The sequence below is a fragment of the Rhinolophus sinicus genome, linkage group LG06 (assembly GCF_036562045.2).
Source record: "Rhinolophus sinicus isolate RSC01 linkage group LG06, ASM3656204v1, whole genome shotgun sequence".
In the NCBI taxonomy this organism is placed as follows: domain Eukaryota; kingdom Metazoa; phylum Chordata; class Mammalia; order Chiroptera; family Rhinolophidae; genus Rhinolophus; species Rhinolophus sinicus.
This window is the reverse complement of record NC_133756.1, coordinates 47,858,887-47,880,395: the sequence shown is the minus strand read 5'-3', so window position 1 is coordinate 47,880,395 and position 21,509 is coordinate 47,858,887. Positions and strand designations below refer to the sequence as shown.

At 36.3% G+C, this 21,509-nt stretch overlaps 2 protein-coding genes across 7 annotated transcripts in view; one reads left to right on the top strand and one right to left on the bottom strand.

Moving 5' to 3' along the window:
- Positions 1-1,689: 1,689 nt before the first annotated feature.
- CTBS (chitobiase) lies at positions 1,690-20,363 on the top strand. The gene is made up of 7 exons (XM_074335059.1): positions 1,690-1,948; positions 4,851-4,989; positions 5,492-5,700; positions 12,947-13,118; positions 14,770-14,867; positions 15,215-15,376; positions 18,395-20,363. Exons 1-7 carry the CDS (start codon positions 1,832-1,834, stop codon positions 18,584-18,586), a joined length of 1,089 nt encoding a protein of 362 aa, XP_074191160.1. The 5' UTR covers positions 1,690-1,831; the 3' UTR covers positions 18,587-20,363.
- SPATA1 (spermatogenesis associated 1) overlaps positions 8,838-21,509 on the bottom strand; it is a 43,482-nt gene continuing 30,810 nt past the window's right edge. For 4 of the 6 annotated variants that reach the window (XM_074335052.1, XM_074335053.1, XM_074335054.1 and 1 more), the window contains 2 exons: positions 20,360-20,447; positions 15,371-18,156 (listed from right to left, as the gene is read on the bottom strand). In XM_074335052.1, the coding sequence (XP_074191153.1) occupies positions 18,116-18,156; positions 20,360-20,447 (129 nt within the window). In that variant the 3' untranslated portion in view covers positions 15,371-18,115. Of the gene's footprint in view, positions 13,099-15,370; positions 18,157-20,359; positions 20,448-21,509 lie in introns of those variants that run through there. The other 2 variants (XM_074335056.1, XM_074335057.1) reach the window with 2 other exon arrangements.

The window sequence follows — 21,509 nt, the reverse complement described above, 5'->3', positions numbered from 1 at the left end:
TTGTATCCTTCTGCTGTAATAAAGCTTAGCTGTGAGTATAAGTATTTGCTGAGTCCTGTGAGTTCTAGTGAATTACTGAACTTGGAAGAGGTCTTGGAAACCCCCAACACAGGTAGAAATGTGTTTTCTTCTGTATTACAGAAATATATTCTGAGAAAGAATATATGACACGTAAATACTTTGAAAGTTTGCATGACTTTCCTACTTGGTAATTTGGTAGAACTTTAAGTGGAAATCATATTCTCTTAGAATTTCAAATGATTTCCTTCATTGTCTTTGAGCTTCAGGTGTTGCTGTTGAGGACTGTGATATTCTGATTCTCTATCCTCTGTGACTTTTTTTTTTCTCTCTGGAAGCTTTTAGGATCTATTCTTTGCTGTTTTATTCTGAAAACTTATGTCCTTCAGTCCTGGAAGATTGTCTTGAAACTTGATTTCTTTCCCTCTGGACTATTCTTTCAATTTTATCCTTCTTCTTTGAAGAGTATTTTTGCTTTATTTTCCTTAAATATTCTGTAAGTTCCCCCCCCCATTTCTGCTATCTTTTTCTGTAATTTCCGAGAACACTCTATTTATCCACTCCTCACAAGCCCCCCTCTCCTATTTTATTGCATTTCTGTTGTGGCTTCATCTTCTCTTATCTTTCCGAGAATATTACTGAGAGTGTTTTGAAGTTTTCACCCTGCAGTGTCTGTTTCCCCTATATTCCTTTTTCTGTTGTTGAAGCTTCTTCTTTTTATGTTATTGAATTTTCTTGTTTTCTATGATTAAAAAAGATAAAAAGTAAAAAGGGAGAAAGCTCTGGGTGGATCATGCTTTTTGACTTTGAATTTCACTACAGAGTGATCTGGGTGGTGTGTCGAGAAGAACCCTATGTCCATATCTTTGGTCAGGCGCAAGGTCACGTACTTCCCATTTTAGGTATAGTACCCAAGAACCTACTAGAGCATTTACTTTCTCCAGAGAATTCAACCTCAAAACTTCAGCCTAGGTGGAAAGGGGCAGCTGCCAAGAGACATAAGGCTAGAGAAAAAAAAATCTAGAGATCTAAAACTGCTTCGCAAGCAGTTTTCACCTAATTCCCCTTATTTTCAGAAATACCCCTACCTCCCCTTCAATCCTAACTCCCGTAGCACCCCTTGCAGTTCCACAAACTTTCAAGGAGTCGATGGTTTAAATTGGGTTGTTTCTTAGCTTTCCCCATTGTTGGGGCTTGGGGCACTTCCCTCTCATACTTGGTGCTTTCCAGCTTCCGAAATTTTGTTGCTGTCGTCTTCTTGTCCTTGTGGGCTTAGGGTTTTAGAGGTTTAAAGCACGAGAAAAGCGAAATCAGATGATCGTATTACTATCAATGTTAACTCAGAACGAATATTCGTATTTGAAAAATCTTTTGGCCATTCCAACCACGTTGCTCAGTGCCTCTTTCCAAGGCCCCCTACTTCTGCAGTTTGGCTTCACCTTCAGACTCCACAAGGATTGCACCAACTACCACAATAAGCCAAAGACAGGGACAGAGTGTTGGGGAGAGGGCATATGGACCATACAGATTATATTTACTTGGTCGTCTGTGAGGCGAAGCACTGGTCTGTAGGGGGCAGCACTCACAGCGGCCTTTCCACGTTCATCCACCCACACGCACCCCGCCCTGGCTACAGCCCCGCCCCTCCCCGCCCCGCCCCTGAAGCACCGCCCCTCCCGGCTCGTGGAGGGTCAGTCCCCGCCCGCTCTGGCCTGAGGATCCTGCTCGCACAGCCAGGTGATCCCGCGGCGAGTCCAGGCCGGCGCTCAGGCTCTGGCGCCTCCTCGCCCGCCCGCGGAGCAGCGCCCCTGGGATGGCCTCGCTGCTGCTACTGCCACTGCTGCTGATGCTGCCGCTCCCGGCTGGTGCCAACTGCCCGTGCCAGGATCCAGCGCTCTGCCAACCCATCCACCACCACCCCGACTTCGAGGTAAGCGCCTCTTGCCTGCCACACTGGCTCTGGTCCTCTTGGCCCAAGAGAAGTTAGAGTAGAACCGAGCCTTAAAAAGAGGTGGTGTGGGTGCTGAAACCAACTTTCACCACTCGTGCGGGCTGTTCTGTTTCCAGATTGCTTCATCTTATAGATGAGGGAACTTGGGCTCAGAGAGGTTGACTAACTCCTCCCACGTCTCACAGTAAGTGTCTGCCTGCAAGAGGCAGTCAAGGATTCAAACCCAGGTCTGACTCCAAATACAAGCTGCTTTCATCACCCGCTGTGTCTCTGCAGTGCACTCGGCCTTACAAGCAAGGAGCTAGGATAACGAGATATTCCCTAAGCAGGAAGAACCATCGGTTTCCTAGAGAAGGATTCAGTTCGAAAGAATCTCAGCGCTCCAACGGAACACTGGAAGGCAGCAGGTTTCGCCTCCCTGGGCTTTGCTGTGCCCACCAGCTCTTTCCTGTAGGCACCTCAAAACCACCCAAGAAGGTGGTAAAAATGGGCCCATCAGTCCATTTTACTTCTATTCACCTAACGATTTATGAGGCCTCTAGTAACCTCAATTAAACTGTTTTGGAGGCAACATGAAAACTACCTGACTGCCTGGTTTGATGACTGTCACAGGAATTGGACATCAAGCAGGTCAAAAGGCTTAGTTAGTCCAAAGAGCAATTCTTTTGTAGTGACAGGGACAATTGCCAGTTCTCAATCTAGCAGATTAAGTTTCAGGCTGGGGCATTTAAATGCCCAGTAAAAAAAGTATATATGCATTGCTTAGGAGATGAAATAAAAGTGGTGATAGTGTTTATGGAGAACCTGCTGTGTGGAAACATAACATCTGTAAGACTTATTGTAGCACCAATACCTGTTAGTGGGTTAGGCAGTGTCTGTAGGCATTTGGAAAACCAATTATGCAAACGAGCAAAATTGTGTTCATTTGCATGTTCCTGGTAAATGGTCTTTTTCTCTATTGAGCTTTTCTTAACTTTTCAAACACAAAGACGAGACTCCATAGCTCTTTTCCCTTATATTTTCAATTGGATCATCCAGATATTTTTCAGGATTTCTATTATATGACAAGCTCTCAGAATGTTTTAAAACTAATTTTAATTATCAGAATTAAAACAGGAGATAAGGTTCATGATGGAAATGTGAGTCCAAAAACAGTGAACTGTTCAATTTCACATTTTGTACTTTTTATTGTATCAGTGGGCTGTTGCTTAACAGAAATGAGTTATGCAGTAAATTGTGAAAAGAAAACGAAACAAAAAACCCCCGAGATTGGAAAATTGAGAAATGTGCGGTTTCACTTTTATAGCTAGATCTCCCCATGAACCTTCCTCATCTATTCTACTCACAGTGGCCCAATGATCTCCTTCCTTGTCTCTCTCCCTCCCCTCCTTGCCTTTCCTATTTCTCAAGGCAAATCTTAGTTTAGGCTCCATTCGTGCTTAAAATACTCTAATGGCTTCCCATTGACCTCAGGGTAAAATATAAAGTTCTTAGTTGTCTACAAAGCTTTGTTTGACCTTGCACCACCTACCTTACTAGTTTTATCCAAGTCCATGTACTTACAGGATTTTGTGCTTCAGCCACATTGACTTTCTTTTGTTTCCAGAAATTCAGAGTTCTCCTGAAGTAATTGAGACCTTTGCCGTTTTTCGTTCCCTCTGCTGAGAATGCTCTTTTTATCCATAGGTACCCCTCCTCCATTCTGCCCAGGTCAATTCCCCAGATTTCGTCCTTCATTCTGTCCAGGTCATTACCTAGATTTCAGTCCTATCCTAAGTACGTGGTCCTCAGGGAAGTTTTCCTGCCCAACCTTTATACGCTGTCATGGCCCCCCTGCATTCTGATGGAGCCCGGAATACTATTGTAATTAAATAATGAACCTGGTCTCTCTTTTTAACCTCTTTGTCACTAATCCCTTGCAATATACGCTCCCTATACCTTAATGAAATTCAATACGTATTTGCTGAAAAATTGACTTAACACCTTATTTGGAATAAATAAAAATGATCACTTAGCCTTCTGTGCTTCTAGAATTTTCTGTGGGGAAAAATACTGAAGAAACAACATCAGCTTCGTTGGAATTTAACTTGAGTGCTATTCTAAGAAGTAAAGTTCACCAAAAATCATTCATAGAAATGCAGAATCTGTGGCTCCACCTGTAGCAGCCAGAATCCTGAGTGTCACCAACCTCCTTCCTTTCTCTTGTCTCACTCATTCAGATAGTCACACAGTCCTGTGAAATTTGCTCCACTGGGTCTTCCAGACCTGTTCATTTATCTCACCTGTCTCTGCTTCGCCCCAGCTTTGGCTGGGTCACCATCATCTCTTGCCTGGATTCTTCCAACAACATCCATAGTAGATATTCTGCCTCCAGTTTTAGCCTCTTCTGAATCCATTTCTACTTCAACTGAAGGGATTTGTCTCAAATGTATATAGAAATGCATACCTAAAATGCAAACATGCAACTTCTCCTTTAAAACCACTGGCTTCAGGATAAAATACTATTTTCAAAAGAGGATTTTCGAGGCCTTTTATGATTTAGCCCTGCCTTCCACTGTCTGCCTCACCCCTGCTGTCACAATCCACATTCTAGGCCTCAGCCCTACTCACTATTCAGTTACACAACCACCGTCCTCTCTGCCTCGGGCCTTGGCACTTGCCACTGTTTCTTCCTAGCCTACCTTTCCCTACTTTCCAGGCTGGCTAATTTCCCCTGCTACCAATTATAGGGGCCCCCTGCCCATATGTCTTATTCACTTTGTACTCTCAGTGCCCACCAGTGCCTGGCATATGGTTGATGTTTAATCGACGTTACTTTGGGTTTTCGGCTTGATATTCTTCTTGGTTTAAGTGATGGTACTTATTCCTGTTGTTCTGGCAGGTCTTTGTGTTTCACGTTGGTGACAAAACTTGGAAATCTTATGACTGGTCACAGATTACAAGTGTGGCAGTCTTTGGAAAATATGACCCAGAACTTATGTGCTATGCTCATTCAAAAGGGGCCAGAGTGGTGCTAAAAGGTGAGTGGCAGTTTTTACCAGATGTGTCCAGACAATTGGTAAGTTTACTTGAATCATTTGTTATCCTGACCATGCAAAAAATTCCCTTTTGACGTTTATCTGGTATATTTTTAACATTCGAAAATTAATGTTGAAGTCTGTTTAATTCATGTCACAGATACAGAGAGTGTTAAAAGCTTAAATAAACCAATGCATAGCTTTGAGGAAAATATGACTCCTAATTACCATAATGACCTTTAGGTTATTCTAATCCACAATCTCTGCTTCTAATTTGAGAATGATTTTACTAATTATTCATAGCGGTTATTTTGGAGATTTATAATGACTTTTTATTATTTTGGTGTATTACGTCTCCCTTTGAAAAAGTTCAATTGGCAGCTCAGTATTCCAAAATAATGAGATGTTTTAAGGACGTTTTGCTCTCCTGGAATGGGTTTGGGAACTAAATGTCACTAAATTGTGAAAATCCTGTATGTACAGAAGACGTACGTTTCTTCCCCAGGAGACGTGTCGGTAAAGGAGATCGTCGATCCTACTTTCAGAGCATCCTGGATAGCTCAACAAGTGAACTTGTGCAAAACACAATACATGGATGGAATTAATATAGACATAGAGCAAGATGTTGATCGTTCATCACCTGAATATCATGCATTAACTGCTTTAGTCAAAGAAACTACAGATTCTTTCCATCGTGAAATTGAGGGATCACAGGTAAAAATGCATTTGATGTTTTTTGGAAAACCTGTAATATCCCTATCAAAATGTATTCGTGAAGGTACGATTAATAGAATCTCAGTTTTATAGTAATTGAGTGGAAAAAAAATTCAGCACTTAGTCCTAGAAAAGATTTCTGGAATTTCGGAGGTTATATTAAAAAGTTTTACAGATTTTTAGTGTGATAAATCTGTTGTCTATGGACATCAAGATACAACGTGGATTAGCCCACCTTTTATGCTTACTTCAGGGTTAGGAGTATTTGATAGGGAAAGTATCCGCAAGAATCAGGAAGGGCTCAGCTGTCCAGGCCCTGCTTTCCTCAGTGCAGAGCAGGGATGGCTCTTGCTAAGAGAAGGGGTAGTTCTGGGGAAGTGTCTCAGATGTTCCATAGACTCTGAATTACTTGTAAAGCCCCCAGGCCCACTAAGGCGCAAAGGACTAACTCCATAGAACTAGTCAGAACTATGACAAGGCAGGGTGCTTCCCCACTGCCAGTGGGAGAATGAGGAGAGCAGATCACAGCACCGGGCATCATGCCAGGCAGTATATGGGTAACAAAGGATACAGTGTCCCCAGATAAGTGATTCTCCATCCTGGCCAAGATACATGAAGGTAACAAGGAGTCTTAGAAAAGGTACACACACGCGCACACACACACACAGACACACACACAGACACTCAGGAACACAATCCCAGAGATTATTATTCAGAAGGTTGGGGTAAGCCCAGAGTCCGTATTTTTTAAAAATTTCATCGGTGATTATGGTTAAGAACTACGAGGCTAGGAGATCCTGGACCAAATGGAGACATAGGAGGCTCCTGAATTTCCCTCCTCCCATGGACGCACAGAATGTACAGCTACAAACGGAGCAACTTCTAGAGTGAAATCCAGAATCCAGCTGACTGACTCCTACACGTCAGATGACTAAGAAAATGACCACATCGAAATTAGTGGGAAATGCTTATACATACTTTCCTAAGAAACCCCACACCTGACATAGCACCGTATGATCAGGGGGGCACCTCCAACTCCCAGCGTCTCCTTGAGGGGCACATTTAGTGCCCCAACTTTTAAGGCTCCCACACGAGGGATGGGCCACCAAAACACCCAGCTCTGAAAGCCAACAGGACTTGCCTTCATGAGGCTCACAGGACTGTAGCAAACAAAGAAGAGGCTCCCAGGGCACTTGAGCACCAGCACAGGATAGTCCCCCAGGGCTCAGCTCACGAAGTGCAGGCAGAGGCACACAGCTCCAAGTCTTCTTCTGGAAGCGTTTGACCTCCTACTTCCCAAGCTGCTGCCTGAGCTTCTGGCTTCTAATTAGCGTAGATCTAGGTAGTGACTGTGATTCTCCCCAGGCCCCAGAAGAGCCAGCAGTGGGCTGGCTAAGAAAATGACCACATTGAAATCCAGGTCACCACTATCTCCCTGAAAGGAACATGTCCACACATATAGCATCCCAACCTTATGGCTGCCATTCAATGGACAGGCCCCTAAATCACCCAGCTCTCTTAGCCAGCAAGCTTTGCATGCATGAGTCCCATAGGATTACAGCAAACAAAGAAGCAGTTTTTAAATGGGGGTAAGAACCCCCAAGGTTATACACTTAGGGTCCGCCCAGAGGGAGCAAGAAGAAACATCCATCTCCGGGAAGGGGTTTAACTGCACACTTTCCCAGCTGCTGAAGGGTTTAGCTTCTAATCAGCCTGCATCTTGGTGCTCACTGGGATTCTCCCCTGGGGGACACTGGTGGGTCTTGGAGCACCCTCGCCTACTGGGAGTGAGAAGAACAAAGACAGCAACTTGGACAATCACCAAGGTTTGAGAGAGACCCAGGAGCTCACACCAGACTGATGACAAGTTTCATCTCTTACATAAGACTAGTTTTTCAAGATTGGAAGAGGTAGCTGTTTATCTAATGTACAGAAGTAAACACAGAGGGTCAAGGAAAATGAAGAAACAAAGGGATATGTTTCCAAACAAAAGAATAAGATAAACCAGTAGGAAAAGACTTTAATGAAAATCAAGTAAGTGATTTACTCAATAGTGATTTCAAAATAAAGTCATAAAGTGCCTCACCGAGGTCAGCAGAGCAATGCGTGAACAAAATGAGAATTTCAACAAAGAGTTAGAAAATATTAAAAAGTACTCAACAGAAATCATAGAAATGAAGAATAACAATAACAAAACTGAAAAATTCAACAGAGGGATTCAACACCAGACTAAATATAGCAGAAGGAACGATCAGCAAATTCAAAGGCAGTGGATTTCATCTAATCATAGCAGTAAAAAGAAAAGGGAATGAAAATGTGAAGGTAGCCTCAGGGACATATGAGACACATCACATGGACAAATATGTTTTAAAGGATTCCCAAAAAAGAAGAGAGAGGGAAAGGGGCAGAAAGTTTATTCAAAGAAGTAAGGCTGGAAACTTCCCTAACTGGGGGAAAAAAATAAACATCCAGATTCAGGAAGTCCTGAGAGACCTATACCAAGACGCATTATAATTAAATCGTCAAAAGCTAAATAAGATAAAGAATCTTAAAATCAGCAAGTGAAAAGCAACTTATTGTGTACAAGGGAATCCCCCATAAGACAAGCAGTGGATTTTTCAGCATAAACCTTGCAGGCCAGAAGGGAGTGGATTGAGATCTTCCAAGTTCTAAAAGAAAGACATGGCCAAGTAAGAACACTCCTGCCTGATAAAACTGTCTTTCAGTGTTGAAGGAGAGAGAATTTTCCAGACAAACAAAAGTGGAATGAGTTCATCAGCACTAGACCAGCTTACAAGTAATGTTAAAGGGACTTCTTCAAGCTGAAATAAAAGGATGCTAATTAGTAACATAAAAACGTATGAAAGTATACACATCATGGGTAAAGGTAAATATAAAGTTAAATATATATTCAGAATATTATAATAGTTGTGGATAAATCACCTATAACTCTAGCATAAAGGTTAAAAGACAAAAGTATTATAAATAACTAGAACTACAATAACTTGTTAACAGATACATTACTTAAAAAAGATGTATATTGTGACACCAAAACCATAAAATGTGGGAGGATAAATAAATGTAGAGCTTTTGTATGCATTTTAAGTTGTTATCAACCTAAAATAGACTGTGTAAGATTTTTTCAAAATTAAAAATTTTTTTATTGATGCACAATTGACATATAACATTTATATTAGTTATATGTATTAGTTATAACATTGTTTAAGTTATGACATCATTTGATATTTGTATATATTGTGAAATTATCATCTGGTAAGTCTAGTTAATATCCATCACCATATATAGTTACAAAAATTTTTTTTTTTTTTTTATGTAAGCCTTATGATAACCACAAAACAAAACCTGTAACAGATACACAAAGGATAAAGGAAAAGAAAGAATGTATGTCATTACAGGAAATCATCAAATCACAAAGGAAGGGAGGAAGAAAACAAAGGAAAAAAAGAATTACAAAACAGCCAAAAAACAATTAGCAAAACGGCCATGGTAAATTGCTATCAAATACTACAATCAATAATTGCTTTATTAATAATTATTTAAATGTGAATCGATGAAATTCTGTAATCAGGAGACATAGAGTGGCTGAATGGATAAATAAAAATAAGATCCAATTATACGCTGCCTGTAAGAGATTCACTTCAGCTTTAAGGACACATAAAGACTCAAATAAAGGGGTTGAAAAACATATTCCATGCAAATGGAAACCAAAAGAAAGCAGGGATGGCTGTATTTATATCAGGTAAAATAGACTTCAGGTCAAAAATTGTAACGAGACAAAAAAGTCATTATATAATTATTAAAGGGTCCAGTCATCAGGAGGATATGACAATTATAAACATTTATGCTCCCAACATCAAAGCACCCAAACATATTAAGTAAATGCTAACATAACTGAAGACAGAAATAGATAGAAATACAATGATAGCTGGGGACTTCAGTACTCCACTTTCAACTATGGATAGATCATGCAGACAGATAATTAATAGGAGAGCATCAGTAAGGAAACTGCATGTAGATCAATGGGACCTAACAGACATTCATAAAACATTTCATTCAACAGTAGTAGAATACACATCCTTCTCAAGCATACATGGCACATTTTCCAGGATACAGCGTATGTTAGATTACAAAATAAGTCTTAGTTAATTTAAGAAGATTGAAATCACATCAAGCATCTTTTCTGACTATAGTGGTGTGAAATTAGCAATCAATTATAAGAACGAAATCCTGTCACTTATGACTATATGGATAACTTGGAGGGCATGAGGCTCTGTGAAGTAATCCAGACAGGTAAAGGCAGATATTGCACGGCATCCTCTATGTATGGATTTAAAAAAAAAAAAAAAATTCTAGCTCAAAGAAACAGAGAGTAGGTGGTTACCAGAGGCTGGGGGAAATGGGGAGAGGCTGTTACAGGGTATAAACTTTCTGTTGTAAGATGACTAAGGTCTGAGAATTTATATAACATAGTGATTATAGTTTATAATACCGTATTCTATAATTGAAATTTCTTAATAAAGTAAAACTTGTGTTACGAAAAATGTAAATATGTGCGGTGATCGATGTGTTAATTTACTCAGTGATGGGAATTCTTTCACAATATGTATACATATCATCATCAAATTGTATACTTTAAATGTATAATAATTTTATTTGTCATTATACCTCAATAAAACTAAAAAGACCCTACTAGGCTAGACAGTGATTTCTGTTTAAGAGAGGCACCAGCTCCTTGATGTCTATAAAATGTTTAAAAATTGTTTAAAGTGAATGAATGCTACCTGCCTTCCAAATATTTAAAATCTAGTTAAGTAGGAAATACATATATATGTAAAATATATTATATAAATAGTATTAACCAGGGAGTGCTTGTAAAAAATATCCCCAGTGATTGATTCAGTAAGTCTGGGATAAAGCCTAGGAACTGTGCTTTTGTCAAGTTGTGCTAGATGATTCTGGTACAGTCAACATGAATTTGAGAATCATTGGAAAAATAATAAATGATAGGATTAATATCTCTGTGACTTTACGCAAGTAGGGAAGTTTTGTCAGTGTGGAATTCAGCTTTTCAGATGAGTACAATTTAGATCAAGAAAAGCAAATACCTGGTAGGCAGGCTACCAAACTCCTCTCATCACATAGTTTGGTCTCAAAATCTTTTTCCTCATTCTCTAGATTGCTGTTATTAATGGATTAGAATTGGTGTGTGGGAAGTAACCTACTCGTATTTGCTAGTACTGATTAAACTATAGTGAAAAGGTAAGGAGGAAGAGATTGAGCAAAGACTCTGCAGTAGGAATATCTATTTCCATGTTTGAGGGGCAAGCAGACAAATTTGGGCTACTATGTCAAGTTCATGTCACGTAGGTAAATTAGTGGGAAGCACAGTTGCCAAGATAGGCCAGATTGTGGAAGAGCCAGAATATCAGAATGAAGAGTATGCATTTTATTCTGTAAGTAACAAGTTACATGTGTACAAAGTGGAAAGAATATTCTATAGTAGTTTGTAAAATAATCTAGAGGAGAAAGGGAGACCAGTAAGGACTAATCTCGTAATACAATACCGGGTTTTGTGGTTTGGATTGGGATGATGGCATAACCCTAACACTCAGCAAATGTTCAGTAAATATTTATTGAATTAATTAGTTAGTAGAAAGGAAGGGCCAACCAATTGTGATAAGCCACCCAAAGGAAAATGTGAGATTAGTGATGGTGTGTAGGGAAAAGAATTCAGAAAATGGCCCAAAGGTTCTTGAACTGGTTGCCAGAAAATAAATGACTGAAAAAGACTCTGGAAGGAGAAATGTATTTTGGAGAAAAGATAATTTAAGATTACAGAATTGTGGTCAGAGAATTAAAGAGCTAGAAATGCTCTTGAGTTCTTTCTACATCCTCATTTTTATAGGTGGGAACACACATTCAGATGTTTTATGTTACATAGATTTAGTTATAACAGAGCCAAGATTAGAAACAAAGTCTTGATTTCTTGTCTGAAATATTAATATTGCCTTCTCAGAAATATGAGATGAACTATGAAATGAGGTGAAAATAACTCTTAATGCTCAGGAGATAGATAAGGGCTAACAAAATGATTTGAAACTTACTAGCTTGTTAGTTTCTCCTTTATGACAGTATATATGGCTCCATTTTGTAATAGGAGGTTGTGATAAAATGGGGTCCATATGTAAATATTTCACTTTATAACCTATTTTGCTGGAGAACTATTAAGGAAAGCTTACACTTGTAAAGCAGAGCTTCCTTTAGTGCTAATACTCAGAGAATTATAGAGAGAACTTTGAGAAAGTCCTAAAAAGAATAGAATAAACTTGCCAAAGTGTAAAAATTTTAACTGAAGTATCAATTGTTTGTAATAATTAATCAATGGGTTTATTGAGAGCCAAATTATGAAAAAAATTTTTTTAATGAAGCGTTAGAACATTTGCACACATATAAAATAAGGCTGATTAATATTTGGTTAAGGCAATAAATATTTTAAAAGCAAAAAATATCTTGTGGCAGACTGGCTCACCATTCAAAATAATAGAATATATCACTCAAATTTTATTGGAATAGTTCCATAAAATAAGACCATTTAAGTGATCTGTTCAACATTTCGAGTTGACTATCTACACATGTAGCTATAAAACACCACTGTAAGGTTGGACTGAAACTAACATATGATGTAGTTATAAATCAGGGGCTCAATCTTCCCACACAGGCCAGTCAGCTTGTGCCAACAAATGTCCACTTTAGCCAGTATATTTTTAAAAACTGTTGTATTTGAATTCTTCTAGTGTGCTTTTACTTCCCAGTTGCTTACAGGCCTCATCCTACCCTACTGTCATTACACCTGTTTCTTTCCATCAGCTGAGTTAACAGTCAAGCCTCTGAAGATATTTGAGTTTAAAAATCCTCTTCTACACAGCACTCTGCCTCCTGATCACTGTATATGTCCCAATATGTTGGGTCCAAATATAGGTCCATTGTCCAATATATGTCTAAATCATTGTCCAAGTATATGTCTGGGTCAGTCCTGTTGGCTAAAAATATATTTCTTAGAACTGTTCTAGTTTTAGTTCTCTGTGTTCAAATTCTACATTTATATATGTAAGCAGTTCTGTTTTCTTGGGTGGTATGAGGCAAGAACATATACATTCAACAAAATATCTGATATAATAATGCATATTTGACCATGTCACGTAAAACTGCATGCATTTCTCCACAGGTAACATTTGATGTAGCTTGGTCTCCAAAGTGCATAGACAGAAGGTGCTATAATTATACTGGAATTGCAGACGCTTGTGACTTTCTCTTTGTCATGTCTTATGATGAACAAAGTCAGGTCTGGTCAGAATGTATTGCAGCAGCCAATGCTCCCTATAATCAGACATTAACTGGTAAGAATACACCAAATGATCATTAGTAATATTAATCCCATAACCTCAGACATTAATATATCTTTTAGTATTGCTAAGTCATTTGTATACCTCTTCCATTTGTAATGCTTTCTTGAAACATATGAAGAGCAATTAATTTAAAGACCTTTAAAGTTTACAAAAAGTTTTAAAGTTTTCACTTAATTCTTCTAAAAATCATGTGGGACAAGTATGTTATTACCAACCATCTATTTTTGATGAGATGAGGGTGTTAAGTTCTCCTGATTGCACAGCTATTAAATATTATATAGTTGGGACTCAAGCATGTGTTTATCCTCAAGTCAACTCTCTTCTCTCAAAATTACAAGAAGAAGATATTTGTTTATCTAGAATTTGACAGGACATTTTTGTTGAAATAACCAATGATAAATAATTTAAAAGCGAAGATAGTTTGATGTATTTTCTATACATGATAGGATGGCTTTATCTTATTTGGCATTTATATTAGTACCCATGCTATATTAAAAATGATATCATTAGAATTACAAGTAATTCTGATCTGTCATTCATATGATTTGGACTTTGCATTATCCTTCCCACAGTTTGGACTGGTTTGTAGCACATCAGCCAATTGAATAAAAGGTTGCTTGCTATCTTTTGCACTCAAGTGAAATTTTCTGGGGTAGCTGGCATTGACTTAAGTGTTGATTGGTTAATAAATAAAAAATCTTTTCTTTTTCATATAGAGGTGAAATCTTAGGACCTGGCCTCATTTTATCGTGTCATAATTGTTTGGACAGAATAGTCTGATCACAAGCACATACTATTAAAAATTTGAAAAAACAATTTAATTCTGTAACAATTAAAAAGTAATTATTTAATATAGTGTTCCCAAATTGTGTTTCATCAAAGAGGTAATAATTGTGTTCTTTCAAGAAAAGGTTCATTATCAAATATATTTTGGAAATGATGCATACCTCACCCCTCTCTTGGATATTTAAGTACACAATGACTTTAAAGTCTCTGAAAAGTAGCAAATTTACTTCTCAACATTCTAGATTGTCTTGGAACTTCTCTTGGTAGGAAAACATATTTTGTAGCACTGGGCAAGAAAGGAATTGATAGTTCTAGAAATCTGTTCATTTTCTTTTCCGTTTCCTATAACTACAGATTATGTAGTACAGAGTATCTTATCCCAAGGTGTAATTCTTACTTACAGGATATTTGTAAAACATGAAACACTTGTGCTTTCTATAAGAAATTCTGAGGTCATCCCAGACAGAAAGTTTCAAGACTTACAGAACTTTTTTGAAACTTTAAAATCCAGAATATGAAATATATCATGTCTTAGCAGTTAATAGACACAATTAGCATGCCTTTCTGAAATGTGCCATTCTTCCCAGAATTAAATTTTGTAACTTTTTGCATCAGGTTAATCTTAATTGTTTTGAATGCTTTTATTATTCCAAAGAAATGGTTTAGAAAGTGATTTAGAATTTAAAGTTTTTAAAGATGACTTTTATAATCACATTAGAGAAACACTGTGTTAGTATTTTGCATAAACATACTATGTTTACAAACTTAGATTCTGAGTGGTTGCATAGCCTGAATAAACACATTAGTACACATAGGAAGAGAAAAAAATATGCTTTTTCTGTCTGTCTTTGATTAGCATATGATGACTACATCAAGATGGGCATTAACCCTAAGAAGCTTGTAATGGGTGTTCCCTGGTACGGTTATGATTATACCTGCCTGACTTTATCGGAGGTAAGAACAGCTCATTTCTTGTGATTTTTTTTCTCTTTCTTTTGCTTTTTTAGAACTTGTGTTTTTCATATATATAAACTGCTCTCTATATAGAATATGTAAACTTTAGAATTTCTGAAATATAGTTTAAGACTAAAACGTAGAGAGGTTATTATTGTTTAATCCCATGAAAGTTTCTGAATGTTATATATTTCATTTAATAATAAAATTTAATTTTTATACTGTATAGTCAGGATATCTATTTACAGTATATATTTTTAATAAATAGTTTTGACTATATTTTCTGATTTATCTTTTAACATATTCTTAGTTGATAACCTATAACAAGAACATTTTTGCATTTCTAGGATCATGTTTGTACCATTGCAAAAGTCCCTTTCCGGGGGGCTCCTTGTAGTGATGCAGCAGGACGTCAGGTGCCCTATAAGATGATTATGAAGCAAGTAAACAGTTCTATTTCTGGAATCCAGTGGGATGAAGGTCAAAAGGCTCCTTATTATAACTATAAAGTAAGACTTCTCATAAGTTATGAACATTTATTTCTATAAGTTTTCATAATCGAATATTTTCATAATTACATATTAGTTATGGAGAATTTCTACTAGTTTTCTTTTAGGGTACAGTATACAAACTTCTGTTTATATGAGTAAACCTGCCTTTCATTTGTGTAATCAGTAATCTTTCTTACTTCCCTGGTGGGCAACTCAAGTTATGCTCATAGTGGAACTGCTCTGATACGCCACTTGTTACTATAAATGACATAATAAAAACACGCATTTCACAAACAGGATTTCCTTAATACTTGACAAATATGTATGACGACTGTGGCTTCTAAAAGAGCTCTGGGCCAAAACTGGTTGCCAGCTCTGACAGCCTCCATTTCAAAGTAGATAAAGACTCTCATGAGGCTCTTATTAGAGAGGAATGAGGCTGAGGACAAGAGATGTGCCATTGTGGATTGTACAATGGAAAATGGCATCGTTTCAAAATTATTTCATAATTCGGTCAAACGACGTGACATTAGACAAATTAAACAATGTTAAAATTGGAGACTGAAACATTACAGAGACTTGAATAAATGGAGTGAATGAATGATTAGCATTTCTGTCCGTTACTGTTTGATAAATAGGAATTGCGATACCAAAGAGCCAAAGAAAAGTTGTATTTTTCATAATTTACCTTTAGCATAATAAAAACTTTTCCACATCTCGAAAACCTAAATACAGACCATCTTTGTATTGACTTTCGATTATGTTACTGTATAAATATCTCTAAGATAATATGCTGTAAGTTAATTCCTGTGAATTTGTATTTTTAACTAATGGTCTAGTACTCTTTTTTTTAAAAATGACTGCAAATGTACGCATTTAATAAATTATAATTGATATACATCTATATATGCCTGTATATAAATTATATAAGAAGCTTTACTGTAGAGTTTTCTTCTTAACTTTAGAATCTAAAGTATATACTTATTTATTAAGCTACAGCATATTGTAACCTTATCTTTGCCCAAAAATATTTATAGAACTCTGTCCTGGGAACTGTTAATATTACACACATACACACACAGAAATATACACACATATACCATGGCCAAATATTTTGAAAACAATGCATAGATACTGTATGTCCCTCTTAGAGATTTATAATGTACAACATTATATTAAAGAATTTGAAAAGTGATGTACTACATAAACCATTTAATTGTTTAACATAGAACCTTGTTTCCCAGCCCTCGTAAACATGGATGAGGAAGAGTGTTTCATGGATATCAATTTGGTAAAGATTGTATGTAACCAGTTATAGTTTAGAAATATTTAATATTTCTTAATATTTTTTTCCTTAATGAATAAGAAGACACATTCTTTAAGATGTTAGAATTCAGGAAACATTTTGATGGGCCTTCAAGGCCATTCATTTAATGGCACTTTAGACAATAATCTAGTTATAACTCTTTTGTTCCTCTTTTATTCATTGTAAAATTCTTAGCCACTAAAATCAAGTTTCTGCTGTGATTGAAGAGAATCATTCTGCCTTCTTATGCTGTCTTGGCAACAGCAGCTTCATCTTGAACTTGATATTCTTGAAGGCATTTATGCCTTCACCGTGTGTGTATCTATCTTACTTGTACTCAGTGATGCATCCTTTGATCGTTCACTGTTTTGAGACATTTGAAATTTCTTACCAGTATCAAAAGGCTCAAAGTACTAGCTAATACGATGGCAACATTGAAAAGTATATGTATTTGGGTTTGCCCCCAAATCCTCAAAAATAAATATTTCTATATTTAGGTACAGGTTCTACCAGTTGCCTTGTAATAGTGAATTACAATTATTACTAGAGCATGCATGGCTTTTTCTAGTTCTAAGTATTATTTTAAAGAACGGAATATAAGATGTAGTATAAGACACGCTTGTATATAATGAGTCTACTAAAATACGCCACAGCTTATTCATTTACCCAGTGACTACTGTCCTTCAAAGTCGTCATTTCAGGAGACTATTCTAATTCCAGTGGTGCTACCATACAAACAATGTTACTGGTATTTGTTGAGAATAAAAAATTTCCCAGATGTATACAAAATGCAGTAATTATTTTTAATTAATTACAGGTCATTCTATTTTTTGCGTCCTATTTTTTTCCCCTTCTCTATTTGCCTAGATTTGCTCCTTTCCTCCTCCCTTTCTTCCTTATCTCATAACTTCTATACCTTCTAAGAGAGGCTGTGTTATTACTAGACTGTGTTATTACTAGATGGAGGCAGGTGTTGTTTGGGAAAAGGACTTTATAGGTGAAAGGTGAGCTGAAGACCATTTTCTAGTTCATGGTTCTTCATCAGCTGTGAGCTTAAGGCACCATGGAGTCCAGACCTGACAGGCTCTAGAATCAATACTGTAAGACCAAGAAAAGGAGTTAATTTCCTCGTCTCTTGCCATTACCTTTTGATTTAACTGTTTTGTCATTAACAAAAGCATCGGTTGAGCTCCTAACCAAGCATATTTCCAGGAACTGTAGGGACTACAAAAAAGTGTATAAGCTGGCATCACAGGACCAGAGCAGTGGTCCTCCTTAACCGTGGTGCACATCAGAATTACCTATGAGAACATAAAACGCAAAACAAACGTGTTCTAGCACTGACCCTGGAAGGTTCTGATTCAGTAGGTTCCGTGTGGTATGGGTCCCGGGAATCTGTATTTGTTAAAAGCTCCACAAGTGACTCAGATGTACATCTTGGTTGATAATCATCAGATCAGAGAAGGAAGGACTCTTAGGGCATGAGAAGGGCCTTAAATGAAATATGTTAGGAGGTTCATTTGTGTAATCTCTGCTGTTGTAAAAGTGCCACAAGTGATGATATCTAGCAAGCATCACATGTAGAACCATGGAATCCTAGAGCTGGAAAGTATTGTGCCCTAAAATTTTATGATTTCATTGTATCCTTTTTGAATCATTAGATTTAAGAAATGTGTTTCCGTCTTGTTGTCCTAAATACTTAAAATTTCCAATTTCATTTATTCGTATAGGATGCTGCTGGCCGTATCCATCAAGTGTGGTATGATAACCCGCAGAGTATTTCTTTAAAGGCAGCGTATACACAAAAGCGTGGCTTACGCGGCATTGGCATGTGGCATGCAAACTGTCTTGACTACTCTGGAGATGCTGTAGCCAAACAGCAATCTGAAGAAATGTGGAAAGCCTTAAAACCAACTGTATAAACAGGAACATCTTTTGTTAAACGATTAAGATTTAGAATATTATCTGTATAAACACATCTAGTTTCAAAGAGATAAAAAATATACACATTTTTGTCTTGTTGCTATATATTGTAGTTATTAGTGTACTCAAAAACAAATATATTCTTTGGTTTTTAAATTTGAAATATATATACATGTATGTTCAGTGTCCAGAAACATAAAATAAATACGTCAACTTATTATATTAAATATTCCTCTATGTATTTTAATAGTATATGTATTTTAATATGTATTTTAATCAAGTAGGAGCAATTGCTTTGAGAATTTTATTATGCTAAATTTTTCCCCATGATACTAAAATATATGCTTAAAAATCAATTCTAATTTTTAAAATATGCAAATTTGAAGTCGTATGTTTGCTTAGAATAGATTTTTTAAAACCTAGTATTGAGAATCAGTTGTTCTGCAATTTTTTTTTTTTTGGGGGGGGTGTGTAAATCTGAATTTAAAACCTGCCATTTAAGTGTATCCTTTTTAGGTTAGTTGAACTCCTGGAATAATTTTATGCTCCCTGATTCTGTATAGTACTCACATTCTCTTGAATTAAACTCACTTAACCCTGAAGAGAATTAAAAAAAAGAATATAAGGATTAAAATACAAAATACAAAAAGTGAAATTGGTACTATTTGGAATTAGTAGGTTAGAGCTATATAATATTTTCCAGCTATATTATTTTTCATCAGGTTATATCTGACATTTACTTAAAACAGGAAAAGCTTGCTGCTGAACCTGATTCTATCCATGATCATTTACTCTTCCATTATTCATATTCCTTTACTTATGGACATCTATGCTTTATTTCTTGGCTAGTTTTTTTTCATAGTTAATTTTTTTTTTATATGTCTGCATTTTACTTTTAACTATTTAAAGACATTGGTTTCTCAAGTAGTTTCTTTCTAAAACTTTAAGACATTTTTGTGCAAAGAACTTTTCTAAATGTACAGAGGTCTCTATTTTCTTTCTCAAGGCAATTTAGAAGAACACTGTGTTGTACTTACATTTTCCCCTATAAATTCTTAGATTAAAAGATTGCATCCTTGAAGTCTGGAGTTACATAAATCCTGCCTTCCCTGCACATTTTTTCCCCTCCAAATTTAAAGAAATGATGATTCAGTCATTTTTTATGAGAATATTTCATTTCATACTCACACAATTATTTATGGCATTATGGAACCAACCATTTTCTATACATTTGCTGAATTTCTAATGTCTTTGTATTTCCAAAATAAATTACTAAAAAAATTTAACTTCTTAGACAATAAATTCTATCATAGCTCTACATGCAAGTTCAATATCCCTATTGTTTTATATTTCCAGATTGTTTTAATTAAAATACAATGAATAAATTAAACTCTCTATTTACATGCAATATGTGAATATTTACTAAATGATATGGTTTTTAATGATTAAAATTTAGTCATATTTACAGCTATTTTATAGTCAATTGTACAGTTATTAAATTTTAAGACTATTTCAAAATGAAAAGTATGAAATATAGTACTGTCAATATATGTAACAGATTTGAAACCATTAAAAATAACCAAATACCTACTACCATTTTGCTTTTATATATCTAGCATTTCCTGAAACCCTTTGTAATACATACATGGAAAGTGAAAACATGTAAACCTAATGATTTACATAAAACATTGCCAAGGAGAACAAAGGTTAAACAAATCTGTTTCAAATAAATATTTAATTTTCAGAGAAATAAAAATTTTAAATTAACATACCTAATTGAGGCTGTAAAGACAAATTCATTTTATTTTGTGCCAGTTCAGCTTTCAATGTGCGTACTTCTGAAATTGCTTGTTTTCTCATCTATAAAAAGAATTACCTTTCAAAAATGAATTTCATTTCACCCCTTTAAAATTAAATAATTGTCATGTAAACAAAGGTTTTTTTTGTTCTTTTTTAACTGCTTTTACTGTATTCTCTCACTTCCTTTCAGTGCCTTCACTCCCACTGATTATGGTAAATATATAGGTCAAAAGTCATGTTGAATAAGCATGCTTCTTTACTGCCAGATAAGCTATTAAGTAATTTCATTTATTAGTATACAGTCATAATACAATTAAATTGTTGTAAAAAGCCAGAGAGGAAAAAATGAAATCTTTTGCTCAAGCTTCAAAATCTGCTGTTTTCAAGTGTAAAGAAATAGTAAAAAAAAAAAAAAAATCCCATATCCCAAAAAACAAAATTGTAAAAATCCTTAATTCCCAGCCCTTAGAAACTGAACAGGTACTCTAGTAATATAACAGTGTTATTCTGAGAAAGAAAAAAAAAGTGTTATTTGGCGGCAAGCACTCTTCTAAGTGGATTAACCTCTTTGATTCTTTCGAATATTTTATTGAGGCAGATACTATTACTGATCTCCATTTTACAGCTGAGATAACTGAGATGCCTAGAAGTTCAGTAACTCGCTCCAGATATAAAACTAGTAAGTGGCATAACCAGAATTCAAACTCAAATCATCTGGTGCCAGAATCCTTACTATTCCATGTATTGTCTGTGGACCAGAAGCATTCGCAGCACCTGGGAGCTTCTTAGGAATGAAAAATCTCAGGCTTCACCCCAGACCTACTGACTCAGATCCTGCTAACTTCCAAAGAATCCCCACGTGATTTCACATTAAACTTACAGAAGCACTGAAGCACTGCTTATGCTATACTAACTTGAATATGGTTGCAAAACACTCAGGCTAGGTTTTCTGCCCCCTAGTTCTGAATCTTATAGGTAAGTTTTGGGTAAATTATTCGGGAAATCAGTAATACATACTATGTGCCAATTAGGCAGTATGGTTAAAAGTAGGATTCTTTTCCCCCAGTCTAAAAACTTTCCCCAAGCTGAAAACTTGGTTCTCTTTTTCTTACTAGTCTCTCC

Excerpts from the sequence above, each read along its gene's own strand:
- CTBS (XM_074335059.1), top strand. The coding sequence starts at position 1,832 with ATGGCCTCGCTGCTGCTACTGCCACTGCTGCTGATGCTGCCGCTCCCG. Across the intron at positions 1,949-4,850 it reads ACCACCACCCCGACTTCGAG|GTCTTTGTGTTTCACGTTGG; the intron begins GTAAGCGCCTCT and ends TTGTTCTGGCAG. Across the intron at positions 14,868-15,214 it reads CCTGCCTGACTTTATCGGAG|GATCATGTTTGTACCATTGC; the intron begins GTAAGAACAGCT and ends TTGCATTTCTAG.